Source organism: Vidua chalybeata, assembly GCF_026979565.1.
Source record: "Vidua chalybeata isolate OUT-0048 chromosome W unlocalized genomic scaffold, bVidCha1 merged haplotype SUPER_W_unloc_7, whole genome shotgun sequence".
NCBI lineage: Eukaryota > Metazoa > Chordata > Aves > Passeriformes > Viduidae > Vidua > Vidua chalybeata.
The window spans coordinates 736530-754236 of NW_026530342.1; the positions used below are offsets into that span (position 1 = coordinate 736530).

The window sequence follows — 17707 nt, forward strand, 5'->3', positions numbered from 1 at the left end:
GGTCTGAAGGAAGCTGCCAAGGTCCTTACAGGGAATCATTTCTGTAGCTCGTGGATTTTTTCCTTAAGTAAAAACCAAACTACGTTAAACCACAACAACCAGATAACTTCATGTTTTGGAAGAATGGCTGTTGGACATTTCATATAGCTGGAGGGCTTCAGAAACAAAGGGCAACTCTGATTCTTTGTTATGTATAATGCCACAAGGAGGACTTTAAAAATAATTTATTTGAAGAATTATGCTGTGGTGTCTTAAGAAAGATATTGTGATGTATTTCTAATCTAGCAAAAGAACCAATTATGTTATTGAACACACCATGAGCATCCTGGATCAGCTCTTTCTCAGGACAGGCTGGCTCTGTTAAAAGCTGGCTAGGCGTTTCTGTGTTTAACATCTTGGCCATATAGGATTTGCATCCAAATTTTAAGTTGCTAATAAAATTCTGTGGGCAGTGAATGAGGCCTCTTGTTAACATTATTTTCTTGTGTGTATCCAAAATTATCTTCCTAATTGTACCATTTATTGTATATCTGTATTGTGCATTATCCAGTGTGTCAAGACAAGTGCCATGCTGGCTGACTGCATACCCAGTATGATAGTATCCCTTTTTAGAGCAGCGAGTATTAAACTGAAGAGGATAAGTGTGGTATTTCCAGTAGGAAGGGCTAGTCTTAATGCTAGGGGAGGCAGGGTGTGCTCTATGGTGCTGGGACAGAGCGACCTCTGAGCACTGTGGTCTGGAAAACTGCCTTTCTGATCAACCTAGCTGCTTCTTGGCTGTTTTGACCTTTCTTCTTCATTTTGCCAGTTAGGTTGTCAGACCCTGGGCTAAGTAATTTGCTTAATAAATTCTCAGAGCTATAAAATAATTTTTTCTTATCTGTCTAGGGAACAGGATAAACAGAAAGTGTCTGTAAGTATCCCTTAATCTAGAGATAAGACAGTGTAGAACTGCATAGGCTTATGCTGTAGTACATGTTGTTAAAGCTGTTTTAAAATGTTTTTCAGGTTCTAAATGGCTTCTAAGAAGTTGGGATCTGAGTCTCATGGTAAGTAAAATTTGGTATCCCTGTCTCTTCAATAGGATGAATCCTACTGTTGCTGCTGACTCATGTCCAAGCCTAGACAGTCCATAGAGACTAATCTGTTCAGCCTCTGAGTTGTTGGGATTTTTTTTGGTTGTTTTTTTTTTTTTTTTTTTTTTTTGGTTTTTTTTTGGTTTTTTTTTATTAAGTACCTTGTCTTCCTTCTTGCATAGGCACTTCCTGATGCCATGCCTGTTCTCTGGTTAAAGTGAAATTCAGCCTGTGACTGTTTCCTACTTGTTCATGACAGAATAATACCTTCCCCTTCCCCCTACTTCCCCCTTCAAAATCAAAGCTGAACTGCAGTTGTGATACTGATTTGATGTTTGCTGAAGTGAACGCTAGATTTGTAGCTCCTTTCTATGGAAGTCACGTGAACAGCTGGATTGAAAGTGAAGCTTTTAATATATCATAGAACTATGCTTGCTTTTTGCTCAGCAGTGATTTTTTTTCCTAAATTGGACTAATCTGGTTCAGCAGGCAAGTGAAGAGAATATCTTCTTCTACATTTGAGATGCATAGTGTCATGTAGATGATTGGTATAATAAAAATTATTTACTTGTATATGTGCTTATCTCTTAAGGATTAATATTTCTGTGGAACATTAAAGTCCAGTTTGTTGTATGTCATGTATCTTCTTCAAATCAGCAATCATTCAATGCAGTACAGGGCAGTTCATGTGAAATTTCTAGCACAATTTATCATGCTATAGAAACTCAGTATTGATCTTTCTGGGTAATCTTTCTGATAAGAGGGCCCTGGGGAATTCCATTTTTCTTTCAGCTTTTTATTCAGTCTTGCAAGTAAAAAGTTGAACTACAGAATAAGAAATGCCTCACTTAAATATGTGGTTAAGGATTAATAAAAATGACCAATCAAAACTTAATTTTTATATGGTCTCCTTTGTGGCCCAGTGATCCTGCTGCAAGATAATGAATTTATTTATTTGCTATCTGCCAGCTTTTTACCAGTTGTACTCTTGTATCTATGAACATTCTGATCTGCTTGTCTTTTGAGTCTATTTTTACTTCTCTCATTTGCTTCCTAAACCAGACAAACAAAGATACTGCTCAGAGCTAGAATTCAATCTGTCTTAAATATTTCTCAAAACAGTATGGTGTGGTGGAACATGCTCCTGGCTTCAAAATAACAAAATCAAAACAAATGGTGCTGTAAGCTGGCTGCTTAACTTGTCTACTCTTTTGTGTACCTTCTGTTCCTAATGATACCAGTGACACTGTCATGGTATTGTTTCTGAGAAGTAGTAGAGCAACTTCCTTGGCTTATTATGTCTTAAGTAATTAGCAAGGAAATTCTTTTCAGTTTTCTCCAGGGTTGTTAAGAATTATTTTGACCAAGTGAATTTTGGCTTGCTGTAAAGCATCTAGTCCAACAGCTACCTGGTTTTTATCAGTTCAGTGTCTCTGGCAGGCTGATAAAATCACTCAATATAGTTGATATATCTCTTGTACTGATTATTCAGCTTCTTATTGGAGGTTAGAGGACTGTTGTTGAATCACAGAATGGTTGAGGTTGGAAGGGACCTCTGGAGATGGTCATGTCCAAAACCCTGCTCAATCAGAGCCACTTAAAGTACCTACTCAGGACTGTGTTCAGATGGAGATGAAGATGGGAACATAAGGTATGGATGGAGAGGAAGGAACACTTTTCCTGTTTTGGAAGGTATTCTTAGCATATACTTATAACTATGCCTACGTGTGTAACTTCAAATGCTCTCGTCATTTGAATAATTGGAAGTTCAAGGTTAAGTTCCAGTAATTAGTACCATCTAGAAACACAGCTCTCATCTATTGCACAAAAGGTTTGTTATATCAAGTGCAGTATGTTAATATTGAAGTTGTATGCTCACTGTCACTATATAACTTGAAAGCTCCTAATTCCAATTTCTGAGAATGATGTGTGTTTTGTGACCACAAAAACTAAGTTCCAGTTGGTTTCAAAACTGTTCCCCATTTATAACTAGTAATTGGTTTTATCTGAAATGTTTCCATTTTGCTACTTTAAGACAACAAAATCATCGCTTGATGAGACACTTAAAAGGGCTTACATTTTTTCATGTACTCTGAGGTACAGGCATGGGAGAAATACCAACAAGATATTATCAAGAGGTCAAAACAAAAAGAAAAACTTTATTGGCAACTTCAGAAAATCAGAGAACCTTGGCAAAAGGTTTAGAGCAGCTGTCTTAGGTTGCAAAATGTAGCTGGGGGTGTGTATTCTATTACCATCTGTTAGAGGTGGGGCAGTTATCTTCTGTTAATTGGGCAGATTTCTTTATCTCTTCCACAACCAATCCTTCCTCCAGGAAATATCTTCTCTTAATGGGCCACTGAGTCCAATTCCATTACTGATAAAATTACATCATCCCATTGTGAGATGCTCCGCCCAGGGGGAGAAACCAAGCAATCCTACCTGGATATAATCTGAGATTCAGAACACCACAGGTATCCTTTTCCCACTGGATTCCCAGCAGAGCAGCTTTCTTCTCCAATGGATTCCAAGGTCCATCTACACCACCACTGGACCTTCAGAGGAAAACTACGCCCTTCTACAGGATCACTGCTTCAACATAACAATATCTGTCACTCCAGGAGGACTGCAACCACCATTTAATCAGACTGCTACCAACATCCTGACCAACAGGGTGTCAGGTCGTATTCTGACTCTGTCAGTATTTTGGGTTTTTTTGTACTATTACATTTTTATTTTTAATTTTCCTAATAAAGAACTCTTATTCCTATTCCCATAGCTTTGCCTGAAAGCACCTTAATTTCAAAATTATAATAATTCGGAGGGAGGGGGTTTACATTTTCCATTTCAAGGGAGCCTACTGCCTTCCTTAGCAGTCTTAGCAGTCTTTTCAAACTAAGACAGATTTTGGGGCCCAACGTGAGGCCTGAGGGCATTGAGAGAAAAAGGGTGAAAAAGAAATAATAGTTCTTGAGTAACCTAATTTTTGTGTGCTGATATAGAAACCTCGTTAAGTATCACCATGTGGTCTAGCTTACCCTGGTTCGGGTATGTCCTGGTTTCGGGCAAAGCTTTCTTCTCCACTGGATTCTCAGAGGAAGACAAGGCCCACCTACACTACCACCAGACCTTCAGAGGAAAACTACACACTTCTACAGGATCACTGCTTCAACAGGACCACATTTTACTGTTCCGTGTTTGGGGCAGCGTGATGTAGTCAATCTGCCAGGCCTCCCCATACCTGTACTTGGACCACCGCCCACCATATCACAGGGGCTTCACTCGCTTGGCCTGTTTGATGGCAGCACACATCTCACAGTCATGGATAACCTGAGAAATCCTGTCCACGGTTAGATCCACCCCTCGTTCTCGTGCCCACTTATAGGTGGCATCTCTATCCTGATGGCCTGAGGCATCATGGGCCCATCGAGCTAGGAATAACTCTCCCTTGTGTTCCCAATCGGGGTCTATCTTTGACACCCCTATCTTTGCAGCCTGATCTACCTGCTGATTGTTTTGCTGCTCTTCATTAGCTTGACTCTTGGGGACATGGGCATCTACATGGCGAACCTTCACAGGTAGTTTCTCTACCCGGGTAGCAATGTCTTTCCACTCTTCAGCAGCCCAAATTGGTTTTCCTCTATGCTGCCAGTTGGCCTTTTTCCACCTCTCCAGCCATCCCCACAGAACATTGGCTACCATCCATGAATCAGTGTAGAGGTAGAGCTTTGGCCACTTTCTGCAATGTCCAGGGCCAGTTGAACGGCTTTGAGTTCCGCAAGTTGGCTTGATCCACCTTCTCCTTCAGTGGCCTCTGCGACCCCTCATGTGGGGCTCCATACAGCTGCTTTCCACTTCCAATTCATCCCTATGATGCGAGAGGAACCGTCAGTGAAGAGTGTAACTTGTTTCCTCTCCTGGCAGTTGGTTGTATGGTGGAGCTTCTTCATCACGTGCCACTGGTTCTTGTTCTTCATCTGTGCACCAAAACTTTCACATTCGGGCCAATTTGTAATTACTTCCAAAATTCCAGGGCGATTCAGTTTACCAATACAGGCATGCTGCGTAATGAGAGCAATCCACTTGCTCCATGTAGCTCTGGTGGCATGGTGGGTGGAGGGAACCTTTCCTCTGAACACCCACCCCAGCACCGGTAGTCGGGGTGCCAGGAGGAGTTCTGCTTCTGTGCCAATCACCTCTGAGGCCGCTTGGACTCCTTCATAGGCAGCCAAGATTTCCTTCTCTGTTAGGGTGTAGTTAGCTTCAGACCCTCTGTATCTCCGACTCCAAAATCCTAATGGTCGGCCTGGAGTCTCATTAGGCACCATCTGCCAAAGGCTCCAGGACAGACCATGGCTCTCGGCTGCAGAGTAGAGCACGCTCTTCACATCTGGTCCCGTCCTGACTGGGCCAAGGGCTACTGCATGAGCAATTTCCTGCTTAATCTGGGCAAAAGCTTGTTGCTGCTCAGGGCCCCAATGGAAATCATTCTTCTTGCGGGTGACCAGGTAAAGAGGGCTCACGATCTGACTGTACTCAGGAATGTGCCTTCTCCAAAAGCCTATGGCGCCTAAGAAAGCTTGCATTTCCTTTTGGTTGGTTGGTGGGGACATAGCTGTGATCTTGTTGATGACATCTGTAGGAATCTGACGCCGTCCATCTTGCCACTTCACTCCCAGGAACTGGATCTCACAAGCTGGTCCCTTAACTTTACTCTTCTTGATGGCGAAACCAGCTTCCAGGAGGATTCGGGTGTTTTCCTCTTCTTTCTCAAACACTTCTGCTGCTGTGTTCCCCCACACAGTAATATCATCAATATACTGTAGATGTTCTGGAGCCTCACCCTTTTCTAGTGCAGTCTGGATCAGTCCATGGCAGATGGTAGGACTGTGCTTCCATCCCTGGGGCAGTCGGTTCCAGGTATACTGCACTCCCCTCCACGTAAAGGCAAACTGAGGCCTGCATTCTGCTGCCAGAGGAATGGAGAAAAACGCATTAGCAATGTCAGTAGTGGTGTACCACTTCGCTGCCTTGGACTCCAGCTTGTACTGGAGCACTAACATGTCCTGCACAGCAGCACTCAGTGGTGGAGTCACTTCATTCAATGCACGGTAGTCCACTGTCAATCTCCATTCTCCTTCAGATTCATGCACAGGCCAAATGAGGCTGTTGAAGGGTGAGTGGGTTTTGCTGACCACCCCTTGGCTCTCCAGCTCTTGAATCATCTTATGGATGGGAACCACAGCATCTCGAGTTGTTCTGTACTGTCAGCGATGCACTGTTGAAGTGGCAATTGGTATCTTTTGCTCTTCTCCCTTCAGAAGTCCTACTGTAGTTGGATTCTCGGTTAGTCCTGGCAAGGTGTTCAATTGCTGGATGCCCTCTGTCACTGCAGCTGCTATCCCACATGCCCACCTGAGTCCTTTTGGGTCTTTAAAATACCCGCTTCGGTGTCACCAGATGGCACAAGGAAAAACGACGCACCTCAGCTATGGTCACGATGAAGAGACTTATTTATTTCCTCTGACTCCAATAATTTATAGTTCTCAAAAGGTGCCAGTGGATTGGAGGGTGAACGTGCCACCTCTCCAACGACACTGGACAAACTACCAGTACATGAATTTTCTCCGCCTCTATGATGGAATGCAAAACAATAGGTTGTTTACAGAAAGTTGCGTGAGAAAGTTTTCTACAAGAATGTAAACTCAGAAGGCTTTAGAAAATCTTAAAAAATCAGGGTGACACTTCGGAGGTAATCTATGCCCAAAATGCATGGGGCCTCTGGGTCAGTCAGAATAGGGTGTTTTTTCCACTCATTTCCAGTCAGGCTCACATCAGCTTCCACCAAGGTAAAGTCCTGTGATCCCCCTGTCACGCCAGCGATGGAGACAGATTCTGCCCCCACATGTCTTTATGGGACTAGTGTGCATTGCGCACCAGTATCGACCAAAGCCTTATATTTTTGTGGTTCAGATGTGCCAGGCCAACGAATCCACACAGTCCAGAAAACACGTTTTTCCCTCGCCTCTACCTGGCTAGAGGCACGGCCCCTCTAAGCCTGTTTATACTTCTTTGGTTGGGAATATGTCTTACAGGTTCCTTCAAGGGGATCAGGCATGTCATCATCATCATCATACCTGGCGGCTTGGCTATGGGCAACTGGAGCTGCTTTCCTTTTGGTGGAACTTCCTCTCTGAGTCTTGCCTTCCTTCAATTCATGCACCCGTTGTGCCAGAGCAGCAGTAGATTTTCCATCCCATATCCTCATGTTTTCTCCGCAATCACACAGGAAGAACCACAGCTCAGCTCGTGGGGTGTAGCTTCTCTCCCCATCTGGGGAACGTCTGTGTTGGATACCAGGGCCTCTAATTTGTACTGCCGAGATTTGGAGAAGGTCCTCTTTAATCTCCTCCCTGAGTTTCTGGTGATTCTCCTCTATCTTGTCTTCTAATTTCTGCAGACGCGTTTCCACTGCTGCGATTCTGGCGTGTGCTGGGCCATGTACAGCATCTGCACATGCTCGGAGCTTCTTTGCCATATCGAGCACGGTCTCATCTCTCTCATCCTGCTTCATTATTGCAAAAGCAGAAGCGTATTCATGTGGCCCAAGCCGTACAAGTTTTCGCCACATTGCAGATGTACATGGTACCAAGTCTGGATTCCTAGTTGTGGTGTCATCGGAGAAGATAATCTCTGCCACTGCCATTTCTCTCAGGTGTTGGATCCCTTGTTCTATAGTCTTCCACTGGGTCTGCTGCATGTAAAGATCATCTGCACACAGGTACCTTTGTGCTACACTTTCCAGGACCCGTGTCCAGAGGCTGTGAGGGTTAGTCCCCTCATCATTCCTTGGTCGATGACAGGATCATGTGACAGGGATCCCAAATGCCTCGCTTCAGTGCCATCCAGAATTGTGGCTTCACCTGCAGCATCCCAAAGACAGACCAACCAACTAATTATAGACTCACCAGGTCATCGAGTGTAATCCTTTCTTAGGCCACGAAGTTCCTTTAGGGAAAAGGACTCAATATTGGCCTCTGATCTTGTACCAGTTGCTTTGACTCCTGATTTTATGTCAGGAGGCGTTGAGGGTCCTTCTCCTGCCTCATAATCATCATCGTCATCCACTGGTCGATCGGTCTTGTCTGTGCACTTTCCACTTCTCGTGCTAGTAGCAACAGCCATTGGTTGAGGCTTACTGTCTGGTTTAGCTGCTGTCCTCGAGCCTGGGGCTTTTGGCTGCAGCCTGAGTGACTGGGATAGCTGCTGATTTATCTCCCTGCCCCCTTTCCTCTGTCTGCTGCCCTACAGTATCCAGCAGGGTGTGATAAGCATATGCCAGGGCCCAGCTCACTGTAATGATCTTTTTCTCCTTAGGGTTATCATGGCACTTCTCTTTCAGGTACTTTGCCACCTCAGCTGGGTTCTGAATTTGTTCACATGGAAAGTCCCAGGTTATAGGGTCAGAAAATTTCTTTAGGATTTGGCCAATATCCTCCCATTTCCCACACCACTCAGGATTTCTCACACCTGGGTCTACTCCTGGATCAGGGGTCTCATCAGCCCTTCTAGAAATCTCAGCCCTTATTCTAGAGAAGCTGCAGACTGTATAGAGAAAGCTTACCAAATTAAATACCAGAAAGATGATCTCTTTAACATTCAGGGGAAACTGAACATTCTCCAATAGGGATGTAACAGATTCAGAGGAGAAGAAGGAAAGCAAAGGCTGAAAAGCCTAATCTCCTGCATGTGGTTGTGGCTATATTTCTCCCATTTGCTGGCCGTTATCTAAACATGGGTCCTATACCTAAAGCTACTGTGGCTGTTATCCAGTTTGCTTTATGCATTAATAAGGTGAAAAATTCATGGATTTTTAACTTCCTCTGGAAGGCAGGCACATGGATTCAGAGCTATCACACACTAACTCTATGTTTTTGAGGTTACTTTAATAATGGTACTTACTGGGAGGAAATGACACCGGGTGAAATTTTCTCCCAACCCTTCACCCAGCTCTTTGGGTCTGCCCCACCTGTTTTTGAAGGGTTCAAATCTTCTCTAAATGCTAATGATATCATACAGTAGCTGGTGTTGCTGATAGGCCTGTTCTAAGATTGACTTGGATAACCACCCTGACACCTACCCCAGAACACAGGGATGCTGCCCCAGAACCTGGCATTGCCCTGGGGACTAGGGATGCTGCTGTCCCAGAGCCTGACCCTGCCCCACAGCCCACCTCAGAAATGAACCACCTCGATCAGGTGGGGGTTCTGGTCAAGGAGATACGTGAAATGAGCCACATAGTGAAGGAGTACATTTCCCCAGCTGGTGAGAAACCCTTCTCCCTGCTTCAAAGAAGGAGAGTCTAATGGTGCAGCAGTAGAACCCACAGATGTTACAACCATCCAGGTTCCAGCTGAACTGCAAGAGCAGTCACAGCCAGCAGCAGTCACCCCTGTGGAAACGAGGAAGTGCAAGATGAAATCAGAGCATCCAGATAAAGATAACAAGAAGGCCCTCACAACCTGCAGGGGAGCCAACAGTTGAGAGCATCACTGAGTCCCCGATGTATGAAAGTCTCCGTAATCTGCACAAAGACACTGTACAACAGGGACGTGAGGCTTATACAACCTGGTTACTCCGGGTCTGGGACCTTATGGGTACAGGCATGCAAGTGGATGGTGGTGAGGCAAGGAATTTGGGACCCTTGACCCAGGACTCAGGTATGAATCAGATTTTTGTAAGGGAGCCAGGGTCCCTTTCCCTCTGGGAGCGGCTTTTAATGAGTGTTAGAGAAAAGTTTGTCCACAGGGAGAGAATGCAGCAGCACCATCCTAGAATGCACTGGAAGACCCTTGAGGAAGGGATCCAACAGTTGAGACAAGTGGCAGTATTGGAGGTACTCTTTGGGAGGGATGGACGGCATGATAATGACCCTGATAAGGTCAGGTGCACAGGGCAAATGTTGTGGAATCTGGCAAATCTAGGGCCATCTCAATACAACACCTTCATTGCAACGATTAATGCCAATAACAACTGAGAGACAGTGGGTTCTGTTGCCAACAAGCTTAGAAATTATGAGAGTATGATCAATGGCCCGATGCAGGCTCGTGTTTCTGCCATGGTTAAGGACCTCAAAGAGGAGGTGAGAGGTGGTGAGGGAGGAGGTGAGGAGGCACAGTTCCCATATTGCACCAGTGCGAGTCACAGGCCCCAAAGTCAGAGCCCAACGTCCCCCAGCTAGAGAGAGAGGGTACACCCCACAAGCTGACCTGTGGTTCTTCCTGCGCGACAATGGGGACGACACAGGAAGGTGGGATGGGAAACCTACTTCTGTCCTGGCAGCATGGGTGCGTCAACTCAAGGAGGGAAACACTAACCGAGAGAGTTCCACTAAAGTGAAGGTAGCCTCAGCCTCCCATGACCGAGCTGCCGAGTATGATCTGTCAGATCCCCTCGAAGGAACCTCTAGTATGTACACCCAGGAAAGAAATAATAACCAGGGCTAGAGGGGCTCTGCCTCTAGCCAGGAATAGGCATGGGAAAACCTGATCTTTGAACGGTGTGGATCCAATGGCCTGGCACATCAGAGCCACAAAAATATGAAGCATTAGTTGATACTGGTGCACAGTGTACCCTAATGCCATCGGGACATGTGGGGGCAGAACCTGTTTCCATTGCCGGGGTGACAGGGGGATCGCAGCAAGTGACCCTGGTGGAAGCCGAGGTGAGCCTGACTGAGAAGGAGTAGAAAAAACATCCTATTGTGACTGGCCCAGAGGCCCCGTGTATTCTAGGCATAGACTTCCTCCAGGATGGCTATTACAAAGACCCAAAGGGACTCAGGTGGGCTTTTGGAATAGCTTCTGTAGAGGCAGAGGACATTAAGCAATTGAATACTATCAGAAAATCCATCTGCAGTAGGACTCCTGAGGGTGGAAGAGCAACGAGTACCAAATCCCACCTTGACAGTGCACTGCCAGCAGTATCAGATGAATCGAGTCGCCATGATCCCCATCCACAAAATATTCCATGAACTGGAGAGCCAAAGGGTGGTCAGTAAGGCCCACTCACCCCTCAACAGCCCTATTTGGCCTGTGCACAAATCTGAAGGAGAATGGAGATTGGCTGTGGACTATCGTGGCTTGAATGAAGTGACTCCACCACTGAGCGCTGCTGTGCTGGAAATGCTGGAACTCCAGTACAAGCTGGAGTCCAAGGCAGCAAAGTGGTACACCACTACTGACATTGCCAATGCGTTTTTCTCCATTCCTCTGGCAGCAGAATGCAGGCCTCAGTTTGCCTTTACGTGGAGGGGCATGCAGTGCACCTGGAACCGACTGCCCCAGGGGTAGAAGCACAGTCCTACCATCTGCCATGGACTGATCCAGACTACACTGGAAAAAGGTGAAACTCCAAAACATCTGCAGTGTATCGATGACATCATTGTGTGGGGGAACACGGCAATGGAAGTATTTGAGAAAGGAGAGCGGATCATCCAGATTCTGCTGGAAGCCATCTGCACCATTAAGAAGAGGAAAGTCAAAGGACCTGCCTGAGAGATATAGTTTCTGGGGGTAAAGTTGCAAGATGGACGGCGTCAGATTCTCACTGAGGTCATCAATAAGATCACAGCAATGTCTCCACTGACCAGCAAGAGGGAAACACAGGCTTTCCTAGCCACCATAGGTTTTTGGAGAATGCGCATTCCCAAGTACAGCCAGATTGTGAGCCCTCTCTGCCTGGTTACCCGCAAGAAGAATGATTTCCACTGGGGCCCTGAGCAGCAACAAGCCTTCATCCAGATCAAACAGGAGATCGCTCATGCAGTAGCCCTTGGCCCAGTCAGGACGGGACCAGAGGTGAAGAATGTGCTCTACTCTGCAGCTGGGAACAATGGCTTGTCCTGGAGCCGGTGGCAGAAGGTGCCTGGGGAGACTCAAGGCCGACCACTGGGATTCTAGAGCCGAAGTTACAGAGGATCCGAAGCCAGCTACACTCCCGCAGAGAAGGAAATCTTGGCCGCCTATGAAGGAGTTCAAGCCGCCTCGCAGGTATTTGGCATGGAAGCACAACTCCTACTGGCACACTGACTAACGGTGGTGTGGTGGATGTTCAGAGCAAAGGTTCCCTCTACCCACCATGCCACCAATGTGACATGGAGCAAGTGGATTGCTCTCATCACACAGTGTGCCTGTATTGGAAAACTGAATTGCCCTGAGACTTTGGAGATAATTACAAATTGGCCTGAAAGTGAAAACTTTGGTCTCACTGATGAAGAGGAGCAGGGACAAGTGATAAGGGCTGAAGAAGCTCCACCGTACAACCAACTACCAGCATAAGAAACACAATACTCTCTTTGCGCTGACGGTTCCTGTCACATTGTACGGATGAAACGCAAGTGGAAAGCAGCCGTATGGAGCCCCACATGACAGGTTGCACAAGCTACTGAATGATAAGGTGGATCTAGTCAACTTGCTGAACTCAACGTTCATCCGCTGGCTCTGGACATTGCTGAAAGTGAGAAGTGGCCAAAGCTATACATTTATACCGATTCATGGATGGTAGCCAATGCTCTGTGGGTCTGGCTGGAAAGGTGGAAAAAGGCCAACTGGCAGCGTAGAGGAAAACCAATCCGGGCTGCTGAAGAGTGGAAAGACATCGCTACCAGGGTAGAGAAACTACCTGTGAAAGTCCATCATGTAGATGCCCATGTCCCCAAGAGTCGGGCTAATGAGGAGCACCGAAACAACGAGCAGGTAGATCAGGCTGCAAAGATAGAGGTGTCAAGGATAGACTTAGATTGGCAACATAAGGCAGAGTTGTTCCTAGCTCGATGGGCCCATGATGCCTCAGGTCAAGCGGGTGAAGTCCCTATGGTATGGTGGGTGGTGGTCCAAATATAAGTATGGGGAGGCCTGGGATATTGACTACATCACACTGCCCCACACACGCTGAGGCAAGCACTATATGCTGACCATGGTGGAAGCCACCACTGGATGGCTAGGGACCTACCCTGTGCCTCACACTACTGCCCAGAACACCATATTGGGCCTGGAAAAGCAAGTCCTGTGAAGACATGGCACCCCTGAGAAAATTGAGTCGGACAACAGGACCCATTTCAAGAACGGCCTTATAAACACCTGGGCCAGAGAATATGGTATTGAATGGATATATCATATCCCTTTATGCACCAGCTGGCAGGAAAGTTGAACAGTGCAACAGACTACTAGACTACTTAAGACTACCGTGAAGGCACTTGGCGGAGGAACTTTTAGAAATTGGGAAATGAACTTAGCAAAAGCTACCTGGATGGTCAACACCCAAGGGTCCATCAAATGAGCTGGTCCTGCCTAGTATGAACCCTTGCACACAGTGGATGGAGATAAAGTCCACGTGGTACACATTAAAGGTATTTTAGCAACGACTGTTTGGATTAGTCCCACCTCAGGCAAAGGTAAATCCACCTGTGGGATTGTTTTTGCTCAAGGACCTGGTTACACTTGGTGGGTAATGCAGAAAGATGGAGAAGCCCATTGTGTACCACAGGGGAACCTAGTCTTAAGTGAGAACTGTGTGTAAGGTTTCATTGTGTAGAGTTTATTGATTTGGGTATGATGCAGATATTAATAGAATAAGGGGTGGATAATGTCTTAGGTTCTAAGATGTGGTTGGGGGTGTGTATTCTGTTGCCATCTGTTAGAGGTGGGGCAGTTATCTTCTGTTAATTGGGCAGTTTTCTTTATCTCTTCTACAACCAATCCTCCCTCCTGGGAAATATCTTCTGTTAATGAGCCATTGAGTCTCACTGCATGACTGATAAACATTGCATCATCCCATTGTGAGATGCTCTGCCCATGGTGAGGAGCCAAGCATTCTTACCTGGATATAATCTGAGATTCAGAACACCACAGGCAACCTTCTCCCAGTGGATTCCCAGCGGAGCAGCTTTCTTCTCCACTGGATTCCCAGAGGAAGACAAGGCTTACCTACACTCCCACCAGACCTTCAGAGGAAAACTACACACTTCTACAGGATCACTGCTTCAACAGGACCACATCTGTCACTCCAGGAGGACCGCAGCCACCATTTAATCAGACTGCTACCAACATCCTGACCAACAGGGTGTCAGGTTGTATTCTGACTCTGTCAGTTGGGTTTTTTTTTTTTTCTTTTGTTTGTTTGTACTATTGCATTTGTATTTTTAATTTTCCTAATAAGGAACTGTTATTCCTATTCCCCTATCTTTGCCTGAGTGCTCCTTAATTTCAAAATTATAATAATTTGGAAGGAGGAGGTTTAGATTTTCCATTTCAAGGGAGGCTCCTGCCTTCCTTAGTAGACACCTGTCTTTTCAAACCAAGGTAGCAGCATTCAATCAACATTAAACACTTCACAAAGCAGTAACTTAGCTCATTCAACTTAACTAATTTCAAGCCCATCCAATTTTCAGTTACTCAAAATTCCAAGAAGAGGGAATTAGAAGAAATATAGAAAGAAAGAAAAAACCAAACATAGATACCACTCCTAGTTCCAGTGGTGTTCAGCTAATAGAAATTCCAAGAGGAGGTAGGGTCAAGGAAGACATGTGCTTGCTTTGTGTGTCAGGTTAAATATCCTTTGACTTTCCTGGACCATTCCCCCATGTGGGAACTGTGGTTATCTGGCCACTCTAGGGTCAGCATTGGGCTCCAGGGGTGGGGTGTGGAGCATTGCCTCTGGTGTGATAGTGATTGGCAGCCACTGTGGGGCTGGGATACAGGCCCAGGGAGGCATGGAGTATACAGGGCAGTGTATTGCCTTACCAAAGGCAAGGCCCAACCTACCCCTTCCCTCACACACATGCACCCAAAATGTTTCGAGGCAGCAATCTCCTCCAGTCTCTCATAGCTACCAAACTGGAGGACACTTCTATGAGTTGGCCAGCATATTATATTCACATCTTACTCCTGTAGTAGAACCTTTGTCCAGGAATATCATATGGCACATGGTGTCAGAGATGAGACTGACAGGTACAATTTTGCCAGGGCTATTCTCAGAACTTCCTCAAAATGCTTTTAACTGCTAGAAGGATGTTGAGGTTTGACACTGGCTAAGTACCAGGCACTCACGAAAAAATTATTCACTCATTCTCCTCTGCTATAGTTGAGCAGAAGAGGTGGAAAGAAAAACTGAAGGGCTCATGAGTTTATATAAAGATTAGGAGAAAACACTTTAAGGGCAAAAGTGATTCAAAATTCAAAAGGTATAAAAAATTATTAGCAGAATTAAAATTAACAAAATTAAAAGAGGATAATGAGAACTAAAAGAAACCTTTAGAACACCTTTTTCTCCCCTCCAGCCCTTCCTTTCTTCCCACTGACAGCACAGGGAGATAGGGCATGAGAGTTTTGGTCAGTTTTTCACTCGAGATCTTTCATCAGTTTTCTGAGGGAGTTTCTTCTGCTATGCCGTGGGGTCCTTCCCACGGGAGACCCTTCTCTCTGAACTTCTCCAGTGTGGTTCTAATTTTCACGAGTAGTAGTCCTGCCCAAACCTGCTGTAACGTGAGTCCCTCCCACAGGCAAAAATAGTCTTCCCAAACTACATGGCGTGGGTCATTTTAGTTCATGGGGTATAGTCTTTTAAGGATAAGCTGCTCTAGTATGGAAGGAAGGGCTCTCTTTTTCTATCTCTGGAAGCAAGGGTCTTCTCTTTCTTTTCAATTTCCTACTAGATTACAGCTTTTCAGCATCCAGTCGCTCCAGCACGAGCACCTTTTCTCATGGGCTACGAGTGGATCTCTGCATCCCCCCATGCACTTCATGAATTACAGGGAAACAATTTGTTGTATTATAGTCCTCACCACGGCTTGTAGAAGAATCTGAGCTCCGATGTTTGGAGCACCTCCTCCCCTTCCTTCCTTTCACTGACCTTAGTGTTGCCATGGTTTTTTACTCACGTGTCTTCACCTTTTCCTTTTCTCTGACTCGGGAGAAAATTGTTGTCCGTAGGTTCATCTATTCTCAAGTTCTATCAATGGAAAAGTTCTTATAGGGTTTTGCAGTGCTGAAAGGTTGATGTTGTCTGGGCTCTGTATCAGGGAATTGCTCGCCATGCCCCTTGCTGTTGGCCACGTAGTCCCCGCTGGCACTTCGTGGGTGGTGCTGGCACCATTCAGCACCTCTCTTCATGCGGGGTGCTGAAAAGGAGAAGCCACTGCTGCCACCTCTGCCCTTCTGCTTGCAGCACAGCTGGCTAGAAGTGGCTAAACAGGCAAAGTTCACTGTGGGCCATGCCGAGATGGCACCGGCCTCATGGCCCCAGCCGCTCCCAGTGCCAACTGCATGGCTGCTTCCGGCACCAGGAGGGCCCCAGCTGTGGCGCCTCCTCACCCCTTGGAAAAAAAAGAGGACTGTGTGCATTTTTTTTCCTTCTTAAATATGTCATCACAGAGGCTTTACCAACTTCTCTAATTGGGCCAGCAACATGTCTATTGTCAGAGCCTTCAGGGATTGGCTCTGCTGGACATAGTAGAAGTTTCGAACAGCTTCTGTCTCAGAAGCTGCCTCTGTGGCTTCCCTCGCCCACTAAAAAAACCCCAGACTGTTTTAAACTAACATGAAAGATGAAGTGGCTAACAGCCATATTAAATAACAGTTAAAAAAACCCTTTCATTGCTCCACTTTAAGATGTGACTATACAACAGTAGCTTGTATAATACTTCCTCTACATAGGTTTTTCTTATTGCTTTAGAATTTATCATTAAAAACAATTTGTGCTCTTACCCATCAGTGTGTTCAAGCAGAAGGGTCATCTGTTTACAAAAATAAAAGGATTCTTGGCTTTCTAGATCAGATTTTAACTTCATGTAGTGGGTTGATGCAGTCCAGATGCCTGGCACCCACCAAAGCCGCTTGCTCACTCCCCTACACAGCTGCATAGGGGAGAGAAAATTTAACAAAGGGTTTGTGGGTTGAGATAAAGACTGGGAGAAATCACTCCCCAAATACTGTCACAGGCAAAACAGACTAAAATTAAAGATATTAATTGAATTTATTGCTAACAAAATCAGAGCAGGATAATGAGAAGTAAAACAAGCCCTTAAAAACACCTTCCCCCCACCTTTCCTCCTTCCCAGCCAGGCAAGGAGACAGGGAATGGGCTTTATGATCCATTTATCACCTGTGGTTTCTCCCACTGCTCAGGCAGAGGAGTCATTCCCCTGCTGCACTGTGGGGTCCCTCCCACAGGAGACAGTTCTCTGCAAACTTCCCCAGTGTGAGTCCATCTCATGAGCAACAGCTTTCTGTGAACTGCTGCAATGTGAGTGTCGTGGTTTGACATAGAAGTAAATTTTTTCTAGGAAGTTGGGTCAAACCAATCAGTGGTCAGGTTTAAATATTGGTACTTGGAGTGACCACTGAAAGTATGGACACGCTTCTGAGAACACAGGGAGTTAAAAGCAAGAACTCCCAGGAGAACTGTCTCTTTTAGTTCCGGTCGTCAGAGAGTGCAGACTCCCCCCCTGCCCAGCCTTAGGCTGGGTGGGGGAGGGGAAGCTACGTAGCCTTGTCTAAGTAAGCCGAGGGGGCTGAGGGTCTGGAACCCAGCTAGCTCTTGTAGACAGAAAGGTGGAGAGAAGCAGAGATGCC

The 17707-nt window shown here is 45.8% G+C and overlaps 1 protein-coding gene across 1 annotated transcript in view; it reads left to right on the forward strand.

Annotated features, from left to right (window-relative positions):
* The first annotated feature begins 1007 nt into the window (after positions 1–1007).
* Positions 1008–17707, forward strand: part of LOC128783014 (ubiquitin-associated protein 1-like) — a 56323-nt gene continuing 39623 nt past the window's right edge. Inside the window, exon 1 of the mRNA XM_053933588.1 lies at positions 1008–1049. Within this exon, the coding sequence (XP_053789563.1) occupies positions 1016–1049 (34 nt within the window). The 5' untranslated portion in view covers positions 1008–1015. The remainder of the gene's footprint in view (positions 1050–17707) is intronic.